General features: G+C 36.9%; 2 protein-coding genes across 10 annotated transcripts in view; both read left to right on the top strand.

The window, feature by feature from the left end:
* Positions 1 to 868: 868 nt before the first annotated feature.
* ppfibp1a (PPFIA binding protein 1a) lies at positions 869 to 23233 on the top strand. 2 transcript variants are annotated; one of them, XM_005164661.5, is made up of 25 exons: positions 869 to 1049; positions 9915 to 9996; positions 10894 to 11099; positions 13128 to 13217; positions 13393 to 13506; positions 13622 to 13732; positions 14312 to 14404; positions 15948 to 16065; positions 16494 to 16555; positions 16886 to 16970; positions 18039 to 18121; positions 18377 to 18435; positions 18940 to 18991; positions 19418 to 19577; positions 19726 to 19855; positions 20191 to 20322; positions 20401 to 20551; positions 20629 to 20740; positions 20821 to 20909; positions 21247 to 21366; positions 21451 to 21576; positions 21654 to 21842; positions 21927 to 22079; positions 22517 to 22582; positions 22666 to 23233. In XM_005164661.5, exons 2-25 carry the CDS (start codon positions 9933 to 9935, stop codon positions 22741 to 22743), a joined length of 2643 nt encoding a protein of 880 aa, XP_005164718.1. In that variant the 5' UTR covers positions 869 to 1049; positions 9915 to 9932; the 3' UTR covers positions 22744 to 23233. The 2 variants fall into 2 exon arrangements, with proteins under 2 accessions (XP_005164718.1, NP_001038532.1); NM_001045067.1 differs by lacking the exons at positions 869 to 1049; positions 18940 to 18991; positions 22666 to 23233 and having other exon boundaries at positions 19471 to 19577; positions 21654 to 21846; positions 21927 to 22010; positions 22430 to 22580.
* A 1008-nt stretch (positions 23234 to 24241) lies between these two features.
* Positions 24242 to 25199, top strand: part of LOC108179116 (stabilin-2) — a 46987-nt gene continuing 46029 nt past the window's right edge. For all 8 annotated transcript variants that reach the window (XR_012401946.1, XR_012401945.1, XR_012401944.1 and 5 more), the window contains exons 1-2: positions 24242 to 24456; positions 24903 to 25000. Coding sequence is in view for 2 of the 8 variants with exons in the window: in XM_073947063.1 (XP_073803164.1) it covers positions 24980 to 25000 (21 nt within the window). In the remaining 6 variants the exon portion in view is untranslated. The remainder of the gene's footprint in view (positions 24457 to 24902; positions 25001 to 25199) is intronic.

Raw genomic sequence — 25199 nt, 5'->3', positions numbered from 1 at the left:
AACAACATGCATTAAAACATCTATACAGACACAGCATTGAAGTACTTGAACTTTAATGGGTTTTACTACAAATTGGGCATCGGTCTCTCAAGAAAGTGAGATAAATACTTGACTTTGTTAGCTCATATATATATAAATATATATATATATATATATATATATATATATATATATATATATATATATATATATATATATATATATATATTTTTTTTTTTTTTTTTTTTTTTTTTCTCCCAAATAAAATCTGCTGTTTGCCACAGGACTCATATATTCATATATGTAACGAGGACTAATATGTACATGTGTGCAGGGAATTTGTTGATCTAACTAATCTCTAGTTGTAGAAACTTGAAGTGTTAAAACCATAGACCGTAAAAAATGGCAACAACTGCCCCGTGATATTAATATACATTATAAAACATATACATTACTTTAAAAGACCACAAGAGGGCGACATTCAGCTGTTAACCTGTGGGATGCTCTTACTGCAAGTTTTGATGCACTTCGCAATGGAACTTTATGTATTACACTGGAATAGTGCATGTGTCGGAAGATACTAAAACACATAATCGTTTAAATATCTGTAAATTAATTTATGATAACTTGTCATCAGAGATGAAGAACCCCATTGACGCTTTAATTTAAATAACTTTCATAGCAATTGCAAATCTGAAATTAATTGCTAAATGAAATGGAACCATAGTGAACAATCAGCTTATTATTTTTTTTTCATTCAAACCTTAACATATTTGGCTAGATCTTTTTTTGTGGTTGTTTGTTTGTTTTGTTTTTTGGCTAAATCTTTGTAAACTTTGTTAGATCGGTTTGTTTGTGTGGATAAATTTGCGCATGCGCACTTCCGCGCACAACTCTCAACTCAGAAGTCTGAAAGTTTCACCGCTGCTTTTGGAGAGAGACGCGTTTAACTCATTTGTACACAGTAATATGAAGGACGCTGGGGAATAGCTGTTGATTTCGGACACAATCATCTGCTGAAGGAAGTTATCATTTCAACTATATTTTGGGACTCTTTGTTACATTAAAAGGTAAGTCATCTCCGATATTTATAAACAATAATCTTCCACTTTAACTGTAACGCACCTGAGAGTCATTTGCTTGATTTATGTACGCCTTTTCTCCTTTTGTTTACTTAATCTGTATAGCTTTCTTACATATTTACAACATTTAAATAAGCTATATAATACGTGCTTTGTTTAAAACTATACTGTTTATTTATTCACATTTGATTACAGTTCTTATTGCTAGAGATGGACTATTATATAGATATTTTTGTTGCTAGAGTTTGTAACTTGTGTGTTGTAGAGGAGTGTTTTATCTTGATAAATACTCAATATATTGACAATGCTTATTTTGGGTGTGGGTGTGACGCTTGGTTGTGTGTGAGTGAGTGAGTGAGTGAGTGAGTGAGTTAGGATGTATATGTGCACACAGTAAAGATCAACTAACTATGTAACTTCCAGGGAGGAACTGTGGCCTTTCAGGGCTGGAAAAGGTTAGCTATGACATCAATTTTTTTTGTATTCTTCACATATAAGCCGCTAAATTGCTCCCATACAAGCTTGAAGTCTGGCTCAGATGTTTCCTATCTTGTCCTCCACATGTTTCCTTGTATTCATTTGAAACAAATGACAGATCCACTACAACAACATGCCAGAATCAAAGCCTTTTCACTATAGCTGCTTGCAGTGTTTATGCAAAACCTGTATTTGAGTAAGAAATGAAAGAACACTTAAGGATTTTCTATTAATTGGTTAATCCTGACCAATAATTTGTTCCATGATTACATCTGAATGCTATTAACACTGTTCAAACTATTATATAAAAAGTCTAAATCTGACCACTTTATTACATTTTTGAAGCATCAAAGACACAAATCACTTCTATAGGTACATAAATATCTCATTTTGTGTTCTGATTATCAACTGCCCTGAATAAAAAGCCATTATTAAATGTTTGAAGCATACATGGCAGAAATCACTCGGGTATATCTTATTTTGTGTGTTCTTATTGTATGTTTTATGGCTTTAAAATGATGCAAGGACTAGACTAACCCTTCAAGGTTTTTACTGATGGACTGCGGGTGTACAGAAGATATAAATGCTTGGGAAACGCTGATGACTCTGGTCTCCATCAGCCAACAGCTCGCTCCTCTTTAAAAGGGATGCTGCTAACATACATACCATACCTTTAAAGTACTTTATCAAACCAAGTGATATGTGATGGTAGCAAAAACTGACATTGTAATATTTTCGTTCACTGCGATATGAATGCAATTTCACCAGATGACTTGAATAGCTTGCAAAGAATTCATCATTTTAGATTGATTGGGATGATTCTATAGGGAAGCATATCTGCATAAAATATCATTTAAAAATTAAATACAACAGAGAAAATATGCAATTAAACTAAGGCTGCATGATAATGGAAAAATCTGATATTGCTTTGTTGAATTTCTTTTATAAATATTGCAATGAATAGTTTTATAAAATGGTTTGAATAGCTTTAACTGTGTTCAGGTACACAATCACAATGCAAAAAATGCCTTTCTTACATTGCTTTGTCTTATTTCTAGTAGAAATATTCTTAGATAAAGTAAAAATATTGTATTGTTTTCACTTTTAACTCAAAAAGAGTTTTTCCTTAAATTTAAATTTTTATTCCTTCATTTTATCTGCCAACAGGGACGTGAAATAATCTTGTTTTTGCTTTGAGATGTAGATATTTGGACTAGAAACAAGACAAAGTTCAAAGCAAGTATAATTATATAGTATAATATACCAAACATCATTATTTTTTGTGCCCAAATGTTTAAAACTCTTGAAATGCTCAGTCACAGGCCTTAAAACCACATGCAAATGATGAACTTTTACTCTATTGTGGTTGAACTTGGTAGTGACTCTGTGGTCAACTAAAATTCAGACTCAACACTGCATATCTTGCGATGTGACTATTGCAGATGCGCACATTGTTAAATCGATGCTGGAACAGTTGTGCAGCCCTAAAATAAACAATGATTTATGATTTTCTGAGGAGTCAAACAGTATTCAGAAGCAAGAATTAAATAACCGCTGTATAATAGGGTTGCACGGTTTACCGGTACTATGGTAGTATCGTGATACTATGGCTCCAAAATACTGGCGGTGCCACTTTAGTTTGTAAACGGTAGTATTGTCATTAACGGTCTATCTACAGTAGATAATGTTGCATGTGGAAAAGTCACTAAAATGCTCACACGTTTGTGCATCAATAGACCATTTTATTTGAATAGTCTGTGGAGCCCTTTAAGGTTGCAAACTGTGTAGAATTTCCACATTTTATGGTAGTCTATTGTACGTTTTCTGACGCTTCAGATCGAATCTGAATCAGTTCATTTCTGCTCCTGTGAATATGATTTAGTAGCTACAACAACTGCGATAATCTCTTAAAAAGAGCAACACACAAAGTTACATTTTGAATAATTTACCTGACAATAGATACTGGAAACATTAAAACTGAGTTTTTGACCACTTTATAACGCCTAATTTGGTTGGAACAATGCCTATTTTAATATTAATGCAAATTTAATTTGGTAAAATTTGTGTCTTTAATTTAATGTATTTTTGTTGGCCAGTTTTTAACAAAAAAAAAAAAAAAGAACGAATACATTTTAGATGAAGTGACGTGCAAATATTTTTTGAATAATAAAGGAATCATTAATGCAATTCAAGTAGGCCTATTATAACATAAAATCTAGTATTTCTGTAAATTTTCTTTATTTTGTGGATTTGAGTTATGAATTACAGCACCACAATACTACTTGGTATCACAATACTACAGCTAGTACAGTATTGTAACATGAATTAAAGGTCAAAACAACCCTACTGTATAATAATAATAATAATAACAGCACTGTATCAATTTAATTGAATAAATAATTACAGTTGAAACCAGAATTTTACATACACTGTATAAAAAGGCACTTGTTAATGTGACTAAACTTTTTCTCTTTAAGGTAAGTTAGGATTATCAAATTTGTTTCTGTTATGCCTAATAGCAGAATAATGAGAGAGATATTTTTGAGAAATTGTTATAACTTGAAAGTCAAGTTTTCAATCCTATAAAAAAAATTGTGGGCAGAGTTGAAAAAGCTTATGCAAGAAAGACAGTCTACAAATCTGACTCAGTCACTCCAATTCTGTCTGGAGGAATGGGCCAAAATTCATTCAAAGTATTGTGAGAAGTTTGTGGAAGTATAACTAAAACATTTGACCAAAGTTAAACAGTTTTAAAACTAAGGCAAAAAAAACAAACAAACAAAAAATCTCTCATTATTCTGGCATTAAACAAATGTAAATCATTTAGGTAATCCTAACTGACCTAAAATTGTAAACGTTTAGTATGATTTATCATCAGACATTTAAAAAAAACATGGTTATGTTCCTTTTTTTTAGAGTGTATGTAAACTTCTGGTTTCAACTGTTCATAATGTACAATTAATCTTTAAGCTACAGATTTATTTTATAGTGCCCAGATGGCTTAAATTTCCTTCAAATTCTTACAGTCAAGTCTTAAAGAAACATGTGAATAATAAACCTTCACTCTAAGGTTAAAATATATGTTGTTAACTGTAATGTCTGGTCATCTACATTGCAGATCCCTGCGATGTGACTATTGCAGAATCGCACATTGCAATATCATTGCTGAAACGATATATCGTGAATCCCTACGAGATGACATATCATTAACTTCAATTCAGGAACTCGAAGCATGTGGCAAATTTAAACTTGCACACTCCCACATCCAGACGAATGATTAGTAGTGGATAAGACCTCAGCACTATTACTGCCAAAGGCCACATATGTGTCTGGTCTGTGTGTTTGTATAGAGTAGAGCTCAGTAGCACACGCTCCATCTGAGGGACAGGGCTCAGCCTGGATAACGGCACAGCCAGCGAGTTGTTTTTCTTTCAGACTTCCCCCACTCCATCCCCTATCTCCACATCTGGCCAACGTCAGAGTATGTAAATAAATCAAAACGACTTTTACCTTTGTGCTCGTAGGCCTGCCTGGGCACCAAGCCAGCCACGACCGTCCCTCCTCCAGAGCCTCGCTCAACAGCCCTTTAAGGGAATATCAAGCCTGGTGATTATTGGTTAAACACATGAATTAATTTGCACGAATGGCTTGATATTGCTTTGGCCTGAGGGCGGTTGTATGATATCTATGTTTAGAGGAAGTGCTGATTGTGAAGGTATGCGAGAGGGAGCTCACATCTGGAGGAGTTTTCCAGCAATCTGGAAGAAAAGGGGGAGGTTTTTAGGGGGGAGCTGGTCATCAGGGTCATGGAGCGACTGGTGCATGGTACAATATGGATCTTCTTGGGAGCAGTGGACGAATCTTTGAGGAAGCAAACAAAACACCTAGTGCCAAATAATTCAGTTTTTCCTCCTCTTTCCGAATGGAAATGTAATTCCTCAGTCCATTTGTGACTGATTAAAATGTGCTACGTTTACTGCTGGAAAGTATTGTTCAGAAGTGAAGTGGAGCCAAACATCACTCCACGCTATCACATGCAGCTTGCTTTCATCCATATGATTTTCCATCTAGGCTTTGTAAAATGGAAACTCAAAATAAATGTGAAACGAACAGAGTAAAGGGATTAGGGCTGTACGATACTGAAAATATGTGACATGCAATATTGTTGATAAGCACTGCGATAGCGATAATTCTTACGCTAAATCATTTCCCCTAAAACATGCTATTTTTATTAGCTAAATCATTAATTTATGTAATGACATTAAAAATAAACAGGTTAAAGATATTTTTCAGATCTAATTAATTTTAAGTCAGTCTAAAAAACTGTCGAGGTGCAAACATTTAGTCTTTAAAACACTGAATGAGTGAAAACCTCAGTAAATAATGAACTCTGGCAATTAGTGTTTATTTTCAGCTCTGGGTTCACCTTACCACAAGCTTTTTTTGTTTTTAAAAGATATCTAATAGATGTTTAAACAGTTGTCTTGGCTAAAACAAGGCTAAATTTGGACTGTCAGTGAAAATCTAATAGGCATCTAAGAATCAAACAATAAGAAATGAATGACGACACATTTACAGTCGGTCTATTTGACTGCTAGTCTGGGTTTGGGCTATTCTTAGACGTCTATTAAATTTTCACTGACAGCTCAAGTTTAGCCTGGTTTTAGTCAAGCTGTCTATGTTTAAATGTCTATTAAACGTCTATTAAACACAAAATTGTTTGCAGGGTTCTAGCGAATAGCGGAACAGTAACTACCGGATAGATAAGATAGTGAGGCCTAATCTAACTGGTCAAATTTAGATAAACCAATGTATAAAATAAATGTATTGGATGTACTATTATTACGATAATGATGCTATTGTTGCAATGTTATTTTGCAATAGAAATGTAGTGCAAATATGTCAATATTTTCTGCAATATATGTAAGGCAATATATGTAGTCATACTTTAATTGGGGGAGAATCTGAAAGCAAATAAGGTAAAAATGAAATGTAACATAATAATTAGTGAAAATAAGGAACGTCTCATCAGATATGCAGCCAACTGGAAAAGAGATATGCACATCAATATACAGTAGCAGCATTTTTTATGACACTGTTTAACAATAATTTATATTTTTACAGTACTGTGACCGTTGGGTTTGTGGTTGGGGTGGAGGTAGATGTTAATAAAATACAATAAATGGGAAATTTAATAAATGATATAAATAACTTTTCCCAGAGATAGGTTGCGGATGGAAGGGCATCCGCTGCACAAAAACATGCTGGATGAGTTAGCGGTTCATTCCTCTGTGGCGACCCTGGATTGATGGAAGGGACTAAGCCGAAAAGAAAATGAATGAATGAATGAATGAATGAATATAAATAACTTGACTTCCAGCTGCAACCATATCCAATCTAGCAACAACCATGAAAATGTTGTATACAAAGTACATTGATTTCTTATTGTGTAATCATAAAACAGGCCAAAGTATATGCCTGCTCAATTTATAGACTTCTACAATAGTAATAAGTAAAGCAATTATCAGTTTTAGAGTTTCTCCATGCAGCCAGAAAATCTAGGGCTTCCCCATAGGAAGTGATGCAGGCAGTTGACTAAATACAGCTCTTTTTCCCCTCCAGGGATGTGGAGAATGCTTTCCGCTGGCCAAACGTAACTTGAAAAGGCGCTGATTTCAAGCTGGGGCTGAGCTCCACTTTGGCCAGTGTTTCTATAGGTGGTAATGGCTCTGGATGTCAGTTCAAATCCAGCAGATCATTACTCTTATTTTACTCCAACTTTCATATTCAGTGAGGATTTGTTTGTTGTGTTGTGGTCAGAAGCTTGATTTGGTCATGTGGGCTCTAAAACAACACTTGCCACAAGGTGAACTTTCAGCAAGCGTGGTATACAAAGAGCTCTTTGACTTGAGCAAATCTGATATCCATAAACGCAGGCTTGGAACGCTCGTCTTGCTGCTTAAACTGTGAAGGGACGTGTGGGCCGATCTTGCCCTTTCTGATCAGATAAGTTCTTAATTGAATAGCTTAATGTTATAATGAGAGAAGCTTGAAGAATGCTCTTTCTCTAAAGGGGTTGCTTGTAAAGCGATGAACAAAGACCTCAGTGTTGGTGGTTGGGATTTCTAGCTCTCTCGCCCAGTTGATAACAAGATTAAGTGGGGTAATTGTTTGGAGTGTTTTGCCATACCATTTGGCTTGGTAATTGTGACCAGCAATGAGCAGCATTTTGCCCTATTTAGAGATGGGTCAGTTTAACTTACTGTACTATTCATTGAGCAAGCAACTAATGTGCCTTTTACTTTTGTTTGTTTGTAGGTTTAGTGCACTATTTAGCGTGCCAAGCTTCAGCTGGTCAGTGGTTTACAAAGTCAAACACTTGGAAATGTTGTAACACCTATAAGCATTCAGTAAAATTGATTTGGTCATCGCATTGTATGTATTTATTCTACCTTTCACAAGACTATAAAAATGCACAGCAGCTGATGACATATTACATCCTTGGAATGTTTTTATTTATATTGGATTATCGCTGTGCTTTAAGTCTTAAGTTCATCACTTATTAGGCAATTCATTCATTTTAGCAAATACATTAAATAGAAACTTTATAGTTAAATAAGGTCAAATATCCAATATTAAATTTAAAACAAATTATACAGTAGGGCTGCATGATATTGGACAAATGACTTTGCAATGTTTTGTACTTCTGTGATTATGTATTGCAATATGCATACAATTTCACCAGATGACTTGAATACTTCTATTTTGAAAACAATTTATTAATTTTCTATTGACAGACATGATTCTGTAGGGGAACAAATCATGCATGGAATGTAATAAATAGATTACAAATATAGCTAAATGTAGGAGCAAACATAAAAGTGAAATAAACAGTGCTTTATGGATTTCAGGCTAGGCAAATTGTACTCAGGTACAAAAAAAAAGTAAAAATTCTAACCCAAAATAACACTGCAAAGATGTTACTGTTTAAACGTTCAAAAAAGTTACTGAAGGAGTTTAAATGCTTTAAACTCTTAGAGCTTAAAAAAAGAACCATTATGGTCAAACTCTGCAGTGACTCAACCAATCTCAATTATTTTGAGATTCAACAAAAAAAAAGTATTTTGAACTGTGTGACTATATAATCCCAACATACAGTTGCAATCAGAATTATCAGCCCCTCTTAGAATTTTCTTTTTCTTTTTAAATATTTCCCAAATTATGTTTGAGCAAGGACATTTTTACAGTATGTCTGATAATATTTTTTTCTGCTGGAGAAAGTCTGATTTGTTTTATTTCGGCTAGAATAAAAGCAGTTTTTAATTTTTTTAGAACCATTTTAAGTGCATCATTATTAGTACCTTTTTAAGCTATATTTTTTTCGATAGTCTATAAAACAAACCACTGTACAATTACTTGCCTAATTACCCTGCCTAGTTAACCTAATTAACCTAGTTAAGTGTTTAAATGTCACTTTAAGCTGTATAGAAGTAAAATATTACTTACTGTCATCGTGGCAAAGATAAAATAATTCAGTTATTAGAAATGAGTTATTAAAACTACTATGTTTAGAAATGTGTTGGAAAAAATCATCTTTCCGTTTAACAGAAATTGGGGGGGGGGGGGGGGGGGGGGGGCTAATAATTCTGATTGCAAATATATGTAATCCCACTTTAGCAATGCAGATTCTGCGATGTGACTATTGTGGATGCGCACAGTGCGATATCTATGCTCAAACGATATATTGTGCAGCCCTAATATAAAGTACATGTTTGAATCCATTTACTAATATTTAATGTGATCTTTTTAATTTCTCATTTTAGCCTTTGTTTTAGTACTTTTTATGGTTTAAATGTATGTATGGTTTGACTTTTTTAATATTTTTTTATTTGGCTTTTTTTCATCTAGCATTTTATTTTTAGCTGCATTATAATTCCTAAAAAATATTTTTTTACATTTTTGTTTTAGTTATGGATGCTTATGCAGAGTATTTTACATTTTAATGTGTTGCTTACAAATTTGTTGATCATAACTCTGTTAGGTTTTATTTGCATCTTAAATTTTAATATTGTAGTTCTTGGGTGGAGAAGACAAACTTCTATAGAGCTGCGAGCCAATGGCACTCACAGGCCGGACGTGAAGCCTGTGGGACTTTGTTTTGAAGGTCTGGAATTCCAAGCATTCCAACACACAGAAAAGTCCTGGGAGAATCATGTCATTATCCCACACACACACACTGAGTCCTCCTATTCTGCATAGGGGGAAAGTAATTCAAAATAGTGCCAGAGAGGAGGCCGTCAGATGAAAGCAGGACTAAATCTGCACCCCTAAATGCCATGCAAAGTCAAATCTAACTTCTGAATGTGACATTTGCAGGTTTGAAGCAAGGTAATCATGATGTGTGATGCCAGTGAAATGTTGGCAGCTGCTCTGGAGCAGATGGATGGCATCATTGCAGGTACGACTAAATAAATATGAAATACTATGCACAAAAATGACCTATATCTTTACAGACAGTCACAAACCATGTGATCACGAATAAAAAAAAAAAGTTCACAAAAACAAAGTATTTTTAGGGGCAATGCTTGCACATAAGCCAGCTAAGGGAACACATTTGTGCTCTGAGTGTTTCTGCAGATATATAAGAGATGAGGGTATGCGTCGTGAGCTGCATTACCAGCTTTTTCCACTATTTCAGCGCTGATGAATCTAATGTGTATTCAGTATGCGACCACAATACTGTCCATCTCTGAGCAAATCAGGGGCACATCAGAGACAAATGGATGTCTTTGCCTTCAGCAAGACCGAATCTCTTGAAGGTCATGCTTTTCCATTCATTCTGTAATCGTGGCAGTGAACGTCCCGCTGTTTACATCATCTGACAATAAGCCACCAGAGCGCTGAGGACACAGTCATCCAACCTGTGTTTTGTTTTTGGAAAGTGCTGAAAGTGGTTACAGAAAAACAGTGATTTAAAGGCGAAGTCACTCCAAAATGACATTTAAAAATGACATTTAAATATTAAATAAAGCAAATGTGTTTCAGCATTTTTACATTAATCATTTTGCAAGCTATCATTAATATATTTATACTATTTTTACAATACTGATGAGATAGTAAAAAGTAGTCCATCTAGATCATTTTCCACGCAGATGAAAATTCAGTCATTAATCGCGGATAATCATCATTTAATGCCCAGCAAATACCACAGATTTGACATATATAATGTGCAAATTATTTGAGATTTATCTAAATTTTTGTTGCTTGTTGAAGATTCGTCTTTAAAAAATCTTACCTCATCCGTAAAATCATCATTGATCACCTTCATTGATCCTCATTCTTCTGCTCACCGCAGGTTCTAAGGCCATGACCTACACCAATGGTCTGTTTGATTGTCAGTCACCAACTTCACCCTTTCTGGGCAGCATTCGAGCGCTGCATCTCCTGGAGGACCTGAGGGCTGCGCTGGACTTAATGGATCCTGAGGAAAAGGAAAATATGCGCAGTCAAGTGTCTGAAACCACAGCCGAGGGTCTGATGGAGTGGCTACAAGGCAGATTGGTGGGTGTTTTTCTCACATAAAATAATTTCCCATGATTATCTCATGTTAAATGATGTTATGGTAATCTGTTATAGCTTTATTAAGGTTATCTGTTGTACAACTGTTATAACGGGGACAAAGAGTTGACCTTATGTTTTAATAATACACTCTTATAAAAGTAATTCAGTGTGTTTATATTATAAAAAATAAAATATACAACTCATTTTTATAAGCTAAATCAAAAATAACCTGAGTTGGGCATCATTGATCTGCTCTGCATAATGTCTTTTCATTTACTTTTAGTTTATTAAAGGTCCCGTGACATGAAGAGCTTTGAAATGTGTAGTTTTGTCCAGTAGCTGACGTAAGCTTAATTGAAACATGAAGAGAGGGTTGGACATAGAGTAGTTCCTCCCCTTTTTAAAAAACAGCCAATGGTCTTTTGTTTTTATCACAGCTCTGCCAGTCAGTGGTTGAGGTCAAGCGCATTAAATGAGAAGCAAATGAGAATGGTCTTGAAGGGGGCGGGGCATTTCAGTTATTAGAGAGCATTTGATTGGCCAAAATTTAATGAGAACGGAAGTATGTGGGACGTAAAAAAAAAGTAGTTCCTTTTATGCAGAAGTGACAAACTGTAAGCTTTGAGTGTTTATATCAGGTTTATGTCTATTAAATGCAAATTGTGCCACTGTTTTGGAGAACACTGGCTGAAAGGTGAAGTTTTATAAACCAATTTCGAGAGAATCACTTGCTATGATTGACCACAGCTGGTCTCACATCATCAATCACTAACCAACCAATCAGACGCATCCAAATGCATCTATATAGTCTGCCTTCTTCACCTTTTTCGACAAAACTCCCCTTCAACCCCAACTCCTTACACTCTTTCCTGAATCCAATAGCAGGGGAGTTGTCGAGACATACCTAAGCTTAGACTCCCCTCTCTCCCTGCTGTCTAAATGGAGGGAGCCCCAGGCTAGTAGATCCTCAAGGCTCTCTCCAGGGAAAGCATGCCAAATATGCTTTTACTTATTCAAATAGTAACTAAGTGTGAACTCTTGAAATATCCTTAAAACTAAGACACTGATACTAACATCTTTTATTTTACTTTCTCTGGACTTGTAAGGGTAAAGTCTAGATCCGATACGTGGCGGATGGGAAGTGCGATATGCACATCAGTATAGCAGTATCTTTATGACACTTTATAACAATAATTCATATTTTATAGTACTGTCACGGTTGGGTTTAGGGTTGGGGTGGGGGTAGGCCTTAAAAAATACAATTTATTGGGTAATTTAAAAGACAGTATACATAATACCCGGTACAACTACTGTTATTATGTTACAGTGACGGTTAGGGTAGGGGTAGATGTTTATAAAATACAATAAATGGGAAATTTAATAAATAATATAAATAATTCTCGTTAACTTCCATCGGCAACTGTATCTGGTCTAGCAGCAACCACTTTTAAGAAAATGAATGTCAGTTTTGGTCATAGTTTTGTAAATGGTTACCTGTTTGATGCCAAATGGAAAATGCAAAAAAAAAAAAAAAAACTACATCACGTTTTTAAATGAAATATTCCTCTGTGTGTGATGCAATGACCCAAGTGTTTTTCCCTTTGAATTTTCCATCCTGAACTCCAGCCATGATTCATCTGGATTAAGCACACTTCATTTCCTTGGCCCCTTTTTCCACATTCAACCTATCTTTGTGCATGCTTTCTTTCTTTTCCTCTTCTTAGCATTAAAATCTTACAATGAGAAAAACTTTCACATGAGCCTCATATAGTATAGCATCTTCACTACCAACCTCACATGATTCACAGATGGCAGCATGTGATTTCTTTTACCGGTCCTTTGGAATTTTGCGTTTCACTGCATTCGGTAAACTCTTTAGATCCTGCTAAATCAACTATATGATGCGTGTCACACAACATAGTTCAAGTTCCCAGTAAATCTGCTGTGGTTAATTGGAAAAGTCTTTCCATGCGTGTGTAATGTAGAACCAAACTATGTCTAACACTAAGCGTTTGTTTGTGTTTCCAGACCAATGGCCATGGATCTGCAGCAGGGGATTTGGTCCACCAGGAGCGACTCTCTCGCTTGGAAAGTGACAAAGAATGTTTAGTGCTCCAGGTGTGTTGTCAAAACCAAGTCCAGACCCTTTATAGCTTGCCTGGGATTTTCCTGTTGGATTAGAAGTGGTGCACTGCTGCTGTTCTATTGACTCCCCTTTATAATACAACCATTGTAGTTTCTAAATGGCACACATCAAACAAACTCAAGAAATACTGACCTCTTATCTATTTAGGTAAGTGTTCTGACTGACCAAGTGGAAGTCCAAGGAGAAAAAATAAGGGACCTAGACTCGAGCCTTGAGGAACATCACATGAAACTGAACGCTACAGAAGAGTTACTACAGCAAGTGTGTGGTTGTTTTTATAAACTTATGTTCGATAACAAAAGTGCAAAGCATTTAAAGCACACTGTACACTGTATTAAAGGAACAGATTACCCAACTTGTTACTTGTATTGTGTAGGAGCTGCTTAGCAGGAGTACTTTAGAGGCAGAGAAACTGGAACTGTTGACCGAGATATCGAGTCTGAAGCTGAAGCTAGCTGCTGCAGAAGGAGATTGCAGAGAATGTGAGGTACTGAGCACACGTTTGCAGTTTCACAGGGCACACAGTCCAGCAGTCCTCATAAATTAGAGTCTCCAGCAATTAATCAGAATTGCTTTGAATGCAAAAAAGAATGAACAGGACTGACAACATGTACATTTCATGAAATGAAACCTGGCTATTATGGTTTGACCACCTTGAGGTTTCCACAGTGACACTCATTGCTTTTTAATCCTGCAGCTTTATCCAGCAGAGGGTGAAATACTAAGTGCTGGAGCCGTTTCCTGTTATAAAGCTTTTTTTTTTGTGCTCTGTTTGAGTCCAGACTACACTGGACCCATTCAGCTTTCTCTCACTTGCATGAGCCCACAGAGGAGAGTTTGAGTTTCACAAACCAGCAATCCACAATGGACCAAACGAATGGGCAGGGTTTCCTTCATGTTAGATATAGATTTCACTTTAAATATACTTTATGAACTTCTCAGTTTCAGTGTCCTTGCGTGATTTTATTTTCTTTTTTCGACAAACAATTTAGTATTTCCTTTAGTCTGTCAGTGTCCAACCCAAACTTTTCTTGTCCTCTAAATAACATGCTCTCTCTCTCCTCAGGGTCTTTTTCAGGATGTGAAAGACTTGCGCCTCAAGTTGACATCCATGGAGAACGAGAGACAACACTATGAGAGAAGCCTCATCTCAACTAAAGTATGTGTGCCTCATGGTCAGGTGATAATTACACAACATCAGATTAGCAGCACTGAAGTGTAACAGCAAGCATCTGTTCACGAATCACTTTACCACACAGAGAAATCCTTGAGTAATTCACTTCGGCCATCATGGAATGTACTAAACTAATGAACTTTATCCTCACACTCAAAGCAGGACAAAGGCTCATAGCTGGAGGTCCTGTCTCTTGGTTTTTCTACCTTTTACACACATTGAATGTGATTTGTTCACACCACATGATCCACTTTTTCCCTCACCTGAATATAGCTTTAATTAAGGGTTGCACTTCTAGTTTGGGAAACTTCTATTCAAAATAACCAAAACAAATGAAAAATAATACACATCCGTAGTTGAAAACTGAGTGAGAGTGATGCTTGGATCTATTTTTATTAGTTATGAAAATAACACTACGCCTGGTATTTTAACGTGAAAATAATATCACAAACATCTCTGAGGCCAATGCTTTTTTTTCTGTGTACTTTTCTCTTTGTACAGAATCTTAGGGATTACCCATGCTCTGCATTTTGATTAATAATGTATAAACAGTGAAAATAACAGTCCCACCTTTTAATTAATTCTTTAAAACACTTAAAACTGTTTGTTTACAGTTTAACTGAAGTTACTCCCATATATACAATTCAAGTGTCATGGGCAATGTTGCCAGATTGGGCGGTTTTGAATTTGGTTGTGCAGGTAAAAAAAATGGTATTGCGGATTGACAAAATTTGGGCGTTGGGCATATAAACGTAAATTTTATATGCAACTTACTTAACAAAACATATCTGTGTGCTCCTACTCCATTTAGTTAGTATTGACCAGTGCATAGTGCAAACCGCATGGGCTCACCTACAAGAAGAAGTGAAGGATAGTTGTATCAAAAGAGTCCCCTGACAAATCAGACTCCCCTTTACAAGCATCACGCAGCGCCTGCAGTTAAACTCACAGCGGTTTTTCATGACGCTTTTATCAATCTTTTTTTTCTGCAATTGACAGCAAGAACAAACATAAGCATTGGCTGATTGACAAGCAGCACCTAATTATGTTCAAAATGTATGAATTTATACCACATTTCAAAAGTGAAACACTCTAATAGGTAGTGTAATCTACACAACATTAAGTGCAGTGTGTTTGTGAGAGGGGTTTTGATGTGATCTGGTTATGCTTTGGTTCTGGTTTTAGTTGCTGTATAGTTAAAAAATATGACGGTTAAAGTAACTAGGTTAATTGCAATTTTAAATAAATTTAAATTAAATGAAATATTAATGAAATATTGTGGGCGTTTGTTGTGCATTTGGGCAGGTTTTGGACTGGAAAATGTAAGCTTTATCTGGCAACACTGGTCATGAGTTGTATGAATAACATGGATGGATGTTTTCCCCCTTGTATTAGCTGTACTGTATATTAGCAGTCCTGGCATTTTTGCTTTAAATTAGAGCCAAGTAAATTTGTGGCACATGGTGAGCTTATTTTTAGGTCTGAATTGAATGTGCTGTGAGACGTTTATTGTGTTTTTATTGGTCAGGAGGAGCTGATATCACTACAGAAACAGCTGGAGGAGAGAGAACAGGCATTTAAAAGAATTCAAGACCGAGGCGTCCCAGAAACCTTAAACACTGAACAGTCACAAAGCAAAGAGAGAGGTACTGTATCACTCTATTGCAATGATCATGGGTGAGAAGTTGTCACATGACCATAATACAGATGGGCTAATAAATCCATTTGCAGCAGAGGTTGTGCACTTTAAATGGATGACACAGGAATAAAAATATTTTGGTAAGATAAAGAAAAAAGTACCCCAAGCACATTATAAGCTGAAGAAAAAAAAAACATTGTGTTGGAATGTATGAAGGATTGTATTACGCATGTCTAGACTCGCTTTTGATTGATGGTGACCTGATTTTGGCAGCACTCTTCTGCTCTTCTAACTGTGATTTGCTAGATCTGCATATATTCACTCACTTTATTTATTCCCGACTGCAAATCGAGTTGACTGATTCCTGAGACACGCATGTAGTGGAAGTCTGTAGTCTGAAATGTTTAGCCTGCTGCTTTTGTGTGTGTTGTTCAGATGTGGAGGTGCAGAGATTGAGGAGTGCGATGGAGTCTCTGAAGGCGACTAATGAAGAGAAGGTATAAACAATATGGCGTCCTGCTGTTTTTGCTGCAGCGATCACATCAACCACCTGCCAGCTCAAACATTACTTCAAAAACGGTGGTTTCTTAATTAGAGCCTCCCCACAATCTTTCAATTATTTAACAGCTTCAGATGTAGCAAGAGAAACTGGACATTAAATAATTTATTTACAAAGCATGTGTAAAACAGATCAAAAGTGGCAGGTAATCATTTTAAAGTGTTATGTTTGAGATTCAATCATATTATGCAGCATGATTCACTGAATTATAAGAGAAATTAAAAATAATGTCTTTATAATGTCTTAATGTTTTATTGTGAATTGTTAGGATTTCAGGATAAAAGAGCTGCAGCAGTCTTTGATCCATTACAGGCGGGTTCAAGATATAGGGAAAACTGTGCATGTGTTAAAAGGTGAGCTTCATTTTTGTGTCTTTTAGTTAATTTCACTCACTCTATAAATGAAATAATGATATGCTACATTACATAACTTTAAAAACCATGTTACCTTGACTTGAAATTAAAACAATAATACTAGTGCGTTGAAAAAATGGTACACTACCTGACTAAAGTCTTGCCGCTTATCCAAGTTTTAGGAACAACAAATTATAACTTGACTTCTAGTTGATCATTTGGTATCAGAAGTGGCTTTTTTATCCTTCATCATTCTCAATAATGTTCATGTCTGGTGGCTGGGCTGGCCAATCCTGGAGCACCTCAGCTTTCTTTGCTTTCAGGAACTTTGATGTGGAGCCTGAAGTATGAGAAGCGCTATCCTGCTGAAAAAATGTGCCCTCTCCTGTGGTTTGTATTGTAATGGGCTGCACAAATGTCTTAATACCTCAGACTGTTGATGTTGCCATCCACTGAATGTAACCCCAAACCATGTTTTTTTCTTTACCAAACTTGACTGATTTCTGTGTGAATCTTGGGTCCATGTGGGTTCCCAATCATCACAAATACTGCAGAAGACCTATTGGATGCAGTTCAACAGATGATTTATCTGCAAAATCTACCTTCTGCCACTTTCCCAAATAATCAACTAGAAGTCAAGTTATTATTTGTTGCTTTTACATCCAGCATCAACGACAAGACTTTTGTCAAGCAGTGTATAAGTAAACCTTTCACATTTTTTTTACAGCTACAATTATGTAAAATCATCTCTGTCAAAAATACAAGCTCTTTATATTTCCTTTAAAGTTACATTTATGATAAAAAAAAGCATTATATTTTCTTTAAAATGCTTTCTCCGCCATCATGATGAAACAAACTGCTTGCTGACTGAAAAACAAAATGCAGCCATTAAACGCATCTATAGCGACATTCATTTACTCAATTTGACTCTCGTGTCTGTTCTCCCTGAGTCTTTATTACATTTAGGCCAACAATTATTTTGATCTCCTGTATTTTCCAGAAAGCTTTTGTCGGCGTTTCAGTCTAATAGCTCTGGCAATTTGTCCTGTCTCATGACTGTTTTCCCAGACAACCTCAGTGACGAGGACACAAGAGAAGGGCTGTGTGACTCTGAGATGCTCTCCACTGGAGGAACAGAGGAAACTGATGAAGTATGAGCCTCTTGCACACATGCTTATGTACACAGGATGTTCCTCAGACTTCCTTTTAAACCCCCTCCTTCCACTTTCATTGTGATGCTCTAACAGACAATAACAGTTAACTTTTTTTGTTTTTTAATAAAGGGGTTGTTTTTGTTTGGGAGCAGCATCCTGTGATTTCAGCCGCTGCCTAGTTCATTGAAATATGACTCCTCAGGCAAAATACTTGACATTTATTTTTGCTGCTCGTTCTTGTTTCTCTCACAGCCTCAGCTCATTCCATGTTCAGAGCTGCTGCCTGAAGTCCCACATACACCCACAGACAGGTCTGTTCTCTTAATCAAGTTGATTTTACACATGACATGGTGTATAAACATACTATTGAAGTGTTTTTCAAGAATAGGGTGCAATGTAGTCATTGAAATAAACAAGGTGGATGCATATTTATCTATTCAAAGCTATATTTATATTCTGGAACTTTCATGAGCCATCTGTTGTATGTAAAAGATGTGAAAAGATTTTGAAGTCAGCCATGTGTAGTAACATTTATGTGGATCAAAACCTTTCATCAGTGCACTGAAACTATTTCAAAAGCACTAAAAAACCTTCTTGATTTAAAAATGTTGACTACTGCGTATATAAATATTATCAGATAAAATTATTGCTTAGCAAATGTAGCGTTTTCTCCAGGAGATCATGGGATTTCTTCCTCTATTTCTTCAAAGAGTAATTGGATACCATTTGTACCCTATTCTTGTTTAACCACTTAAATAATTTAATTAAATAACTACATTTGTGTGGCATGTATTACTTCAATTTTTGTTTTTCAGTGTTTCTGAAGTACAGCAATCTGAAAGGTCTCCTTTGACTAGCAGTAATGAGGTACTGACTGTAAAATGAGAAATGATGAAATGCCCATTTAGCCTGAGGTCTTATAAAAAATGCCATGAACATTCAGCTTTCTGGTGTAGTTTAAAACACCACTTGCACACAATAACAGCTCATGTTAGCACAACAGCTCCATCTACAGATACTGGCCCCTACAGCGAATTACTACAGTATACCTGACATAAATAAACCCAATTCATTGACAAACACATAAAAAAACACAATTAGCAATTCATTTTAGATACTTTTCCACACTCTGATTACATTTACAATGGTTGTTGATTTTCTAAGCATCTAAATTGTCATAATTGTTTTAGACCAATTACTTGAGAGGTTTTTTCGGGGGGAATAGTTTGTAAAAATAAAAAAAAGTGTTGTATCTTGATCAAGATCTTTAAACAATTACTTATAATATTTTAGGATGAAGCAAGCAAAAACAGAGGCTTTCCATCCATCTCCCCGACTCAGCCCAGCTCAGGGAGAAATGAGAGTTTTGGCAGTAAGAAAACTCGCTCCTCTTTTGGACGTGGCTTTTTCAAGATCAGAGGGAACAAGATGACAGGCAGCGCTCCCAGTCTAGGTGACTTTTGCCAAACCGTGTCTGTTAAACAATGTCGTATACTTTCTTTCTATATGAAGCTGTACTGTTTTAAACCAATTTTCCACTTTCTTGAAGAAAAGCATGCTTGTTGTTTGTAAGATTAACTCTATTATTGGCTTTTTGGCAGCTGAGGGAGAGCAGAAGGGGACGGAGCACTTGGATTTGGCCGGAGTGCAAACTAAGAAGCAGAAAGCATTGGACACACACTCACCTGATGGGAAGAAGAAATCAAAGGGCATCATGAAGTTATTTGGAAGGTGCTTGTTTAAAAAAAATGTAGTTCACTCCAAAACTCATCCTTCACCCTCAACCAAATCTGTATGAATTTCTTTGTTGAACACAAAGGAAAATATTCTGACAAAAGCAGCCATAGTAGGAACAAAAAACATTATGCAAGTCAATGGCTGCTTTTGTTCCAACACTTTCCATAATATCCTGTATTGCGTTCAACAGATGACAGATGTCCATAAAAGTTTAACCACTTAAGTGTGAAGAAATGAGGAGGACATTTTCATCATATGTTATGTGTAAGATGCACTGAGTGTTAAGACAAAATATCACCTTCTAATCATATTTAAAATGTGTTGGTCAGGATGAAGAGAAGTCAGTCCACCTCCTCTGACCTGGATGATTCTCCAGACTCTGAGTTTCAGAGAGGTGGAGTTCGAGCCACAGCGGGACCCAGACTGGGCTGGTCACGTGATCTGCAGAGGAGCAATAACAAGTACAAACCGCTTACTTATCAAGAGTTTTTCAATAATCATTGTGTTTGATTTGGGTGTAACTCGTGTGTTTCTCTAAGTGAGCTCAACAGTGCATTTTCCCGCTGGAGTAAAGAGCAGGTGTGTGAGTGGCTGCAGGAACAGGGACTGGGCTTATATATGAATCAGGCCCAGCAGTGGATTAAATCTGGACACACTTTACTGAAGGCGTCTCAGCATGATTGGGAAAAGGTCTCCGCATTCTTAAATGTCAACAGTGGGTTATTGTGTTGTGTGCAGTATTATATTTTTCTCTGCGCTTGCTTCAGGAACTGGGCATCAGGCATCCTCTACACAGAAAGAAACTGCAGCTGGCTCTTCAGTCGCTCAGCTCAGAGGACGGAGATGCTATGGGCAAACTGGACTACAACTGGGTTACTCGTAAGTAATGCTAATCTGTTATTAATAACAAATGCAGTGTTGATTTTGTTATGATACTAATTATTTTCGTTATGCCAAAGAATGGCTGGATGATATCGGCCTGCCCCAGTATAAATCTCAGTTTGATGAGGGCAGAGTGGATGGACGCATGCTTCACTACATGACTGTGGTAGGTGTCACGTATACAGTATACAAATCAAAGTAGAAAGGTCAAACATTTAAAAAGACAAGCAAGAAGCATTTGATTAAAGGGTAAAATTTCTACTCAACATTTACTCTCCTCCTTATGAGTTTTTTTCTTCTGTTAAACACAAAGTAAGACATTTTGAGGAAAGCTGAAATCCTGTAACCATTGACATCCTTAGTAAGAACAAATACTATATAAGACAATGGTTATAGATTTACAAAAAAATTTTAAATAACTTTTTCTTTATTTATTTTACATCATTTTGTAAGTATAAACTGCATCCACAAAAGTGAGATTGACTCGCCATGTCTTTGTTCAGGATGACCTGCTGGGTCTGAAAGTTGGCAGTGTGCTTCACCATCTCAGTATAAAGAGGGCCATCCAGGTTTTACGCCTCAACGGCTACGACCCAAACTGTCTGCGCCGTCGACCAATAGAGGTAACATACCCTGCCTTCCTGCTGACACACACTTTGCTTCATTCACTTATAATATGATTTAACATCTTTCTTTTTTATTATTAGAACAACGCCACACCAGCTGAAATCTGTCAGTGGACCAATCACAGAGTGATGGAGTGGCTGCGTTCAGTGGATCTGGCAGAGTACGCCCCCAACCTGAGAGGAAGTGGAGTCCACGGAGGCCTAATGGTACATGCGATGAACATGTAAAAGCAGATTTACCACATTAAAGTTGTTGTACTACGATTTATACTTGCATTTCTCAGGTTTTGGAGCCCCGCTTCAATGTTGAGACGATGGCCCTGCTTCTTAACATCCCACCAAATAAGACGCTGTTGAGACGTCACCTTGCGACCCACTTCCATCTTCTGATTGGTTCGGAGGCACAGAAACAGAAGCAGGAGTATCTGGAAAACCCTGATTACACTGTGCTCACAGCCACAGCCAGAGTAAAGGCACGTTAAAGCTTATGAATATGTCAAAAATAACTGTGAACTCCTTTTTGACAGCAGAAATGTAATGTTGTCTTCTGCTTGTAGCCAAGAAGACTGTCATTCGGAAGTTTTGGGACACTGAGACGAAAGAGGCAAGAGGATATGGAGGAGTATGTTTGCCCTATGGATGTGCAAATGCCTCAAAGCAGCAGTTTCCATAAGGGCATATATGAGGACAGCTTAGATAAGCTGGAGCAGGTACTGCAAATGCAATGACCAGAATGCAATGCTGCTAAAATGGCTAATCATAGTGCAAAAGCTTGTTATAATTGGCTATCTCTACTGGTTATACACAAAACACTCATATGAGCTGTAAACATTTACTAACATTTTAATTAAGCTTGAAGCTTTCAGAAAAATGGCTGAATACACTAAGCTGCATATTATTATTTCCACACAAGATGGCGCCAAACCCTCAAAAACAGCAGAGTGACAAATCATCACTTAAATATGTATATGAACAAACTCATTAACACTCAGGATGGTTCATAGTACTGAGTTGACCCTCTGTTATTAGTTTCAGCAGTTGTTATCTGGGAACAACATAGCTTTGAATGTTGACTGATCTGCTCATGTATTCCAGAGAGCTGTGTATATGTTAAATATTGTACATGATGTTATGCATCTCTGTGCAGATGGAAGACTCTGAGGGTACAGTGCGACAGATCGGCGCTTTCTCAGAGGAAATCAACAACCTGACTGTAAGAAAACTGTGTAAACGTTCCAGCTGTTTTGTATCTGTTGCAGTTATTTATCCTCCTAACGCTGATCTCATGCGTTTCAGAGCATGCTGAAAGAGGAGGAATTCTTCAGGGAAGCGTCGCCTCATTCACCTGAAACCAGCGCCACAGATGACGACTAATGTTTGAACATGACAATCATTGCTTAAGTCTGTAGTTGTGAAATTTCCCAAAGAACTGAAACCCTGCAGCACGACACTGTGATTTTACTATGAACAAAATAAGCTCCACTAGCAGGATTGCGCTGTGAATGCAATAGTGTAACCTTGTGTTATTTATTCATTTCGGATCTGCAGTGCATCCTCTCACTGAAACAGTATTTATGTGTTTGCACCAAGCTAAAAACCAAAGACTACAAATCAAACGGCGATTATTTCTTAAGGATTTGATTGTCTTTTATACTCTGGCCTGGTATTATGTGTCTGTTTGCTGCATGTTTTTGTAATTTTTTCTATTTGAATGTTGTGGTAATTGGGAGGGAACGTTGTTAGAATTGCCTGCAAACTCTTGATATTGTTATGCTATAACCTTATCAGTGAATATCACGTACTGTGTACTGTTTTATGCATGTTTATGTCAAAGAAAGTTCAATTAAAGCTATTTTTTTCCAAATCCAGTCTGTTTTGCATGTTTCTTGTAAATCATCATTTGAATGAGCGTATGACTTTGGGGGAAATCATCTATCCTGCAGTGATTATGTGGCAGAAATTGTAGTTTGAGTTATTTATAAATTTAAAGCTTGAAAACTGTTGAAATTAAAAGTGACAATCTGTGCATTTTTGGGGTTTTAAAGACAGAAAACTTTCAAATACAAAATGTTCGAGGTTTAGTGTTTAGCCAAGATGCATGAGACAACTTTCCATCTATGCTCCAAACATCTTGTGCTCTCTAGTGTCAGAAGAAAGAAAAAATAACATGCCTTGAAATCAAAATGGCTGCATGCTAAAAAAATGTGCCAAAAAAAAGTTGGGGACCATCTTTGTAACTCTTGTTTGTGGGGCAGTTGTGGCCGTATGGTTAGGGAGTTGGACTAGTAATCGAAAGGTTGCATATTTGATTCCTGGACCTGGCAGCAATTGAATGTGGGAAAGTCAATGAACTCTCCTAGTGGCAGTGCTGAGCAAAGCAGCCCCCAATTACTCCCTGGAAGCAATAGTGGTAGGCTCTGACCTCTCACCAATGTGTCAAAACAGAGCACCTATTGGGAACCCATTTAAATAAACATCTGCCCAAAAAAAAGGTACAGACTAGATGTTTGCTTAATAATTTCTTTTGACAAGCACACTACAGGCCCAGTGGCTCAGTGGTTAATTTTATTGTTGCACACCTCAAATAAGAATATAGTTGGGAATTTCAAAAGAAGTACCATTAAAATCCTTGAAGAGAACATCTTCAGTCGCATAGCGGTTAGAGCATTGTGAAGACTGGGGTTCTGATCTCACCGCTTCAAGCTGACAGCTCGCTCTCTGCAACTCTCACATGGTTGCCCACTAAAGCTAAGCCGGTTTGTGCTTGGTCAGTACCTGTATGGGAGACTAAATGACTTATCAGACTTTTAAATAACGCTGCCTTTAACGTTCTCCATCCGCTCCACCAGGCGGCGCGCGCGACTTCCCGTTCACTCTGAATCACAGCTTCAGGATGTTGACAGTGTGACGTTTGTTTTGGTGCAGCAGCAGCAGCACGAGTGTGCAGTTTTCAACACATAAACTGAAGATGACAGCTCAGCGACAGTGTTTTAATGTCACTAAACAACATTTAATGCAGTCCGACAACTAAAATAACCGACACACGCTGAGATAAAGGACAGGAATGCAGTGAAAAGCGACTCATCTGTAAGTAACTGTACAGTATTTCTCCTGCATTTCCTCATTAAGTCTTTATTCTTTGTACTTCAGTCGTAGTTAAGTTCATGTTTAGCACTTATTGAAGTGTCTTTAGTGATATGTTTAAGCAGAGCTCTCCTGTTTGTTAAACAGCTTTGTTTACATGCTGCTCTCTGTCACTGTCAGACATTTAGGAGCAAATGAATTGGTAGTTGCTGTTTAATATGTAAAGGCTCAGAGTTAAACAGCCTCTCATTATAAAGCAGAACAAGACATAATATGTGTCAACAAGTCAGTTTGTGAAGCTCTGATGTTCTGCTGTGTTTCTAGAGCTTGCACAGGCAATATTTAGGCTGTAAATGTGTATAATTCTGAATTATTAACTGTAATATCTGTCAGAGTGTGATGTTTAGATCTGCTGTTTGACAGTGTCTCTATTTCTGTGTTTCCTCTAGAGAATGAGGGATGTGTTTGGACCGTACAGTCAACAGAAGCAGAGCTCCGGGACGTTTGGACTACATTTACTGGCGTGATGGACGTCTGCTGCGGACAGGTAAGACCTCCCGCTCGTTTTTGTGTTATGTGCTATCGGTTACCATCACTTCCTTTCTGGAGAGGTCACCTCTCTAGAAAGGAAGTGATGGTAACCGAAACGGGGAGAGAAGGGACGGGGGTCTGGATTTTTATAGAGCTAAATTTTTTTTTTAGTAAAAAGCAGCATAACCCCTGCTGTACATGGCCCCGTAGGTCAG

This window comes from Danio rerio, chromosome 4, assembly GCF_049306965.1.
Source record: "Danio rerio strain Tuebingen ecotype United States chromosome 4, GRCz12tu, whole genome shotgun sequence".
Classification (NCBI taxonomy): Eukaryota; Metazoa; Chordata; class Actinopteri; order Cypriniformes; family Danionidae; genus Danio; species Danio rerio.
The sequence above is the reverse complement of the archived record's forward strand: the minus strand, read 5'-3'. Positions and strand labels throughout refer to the sequence as shown.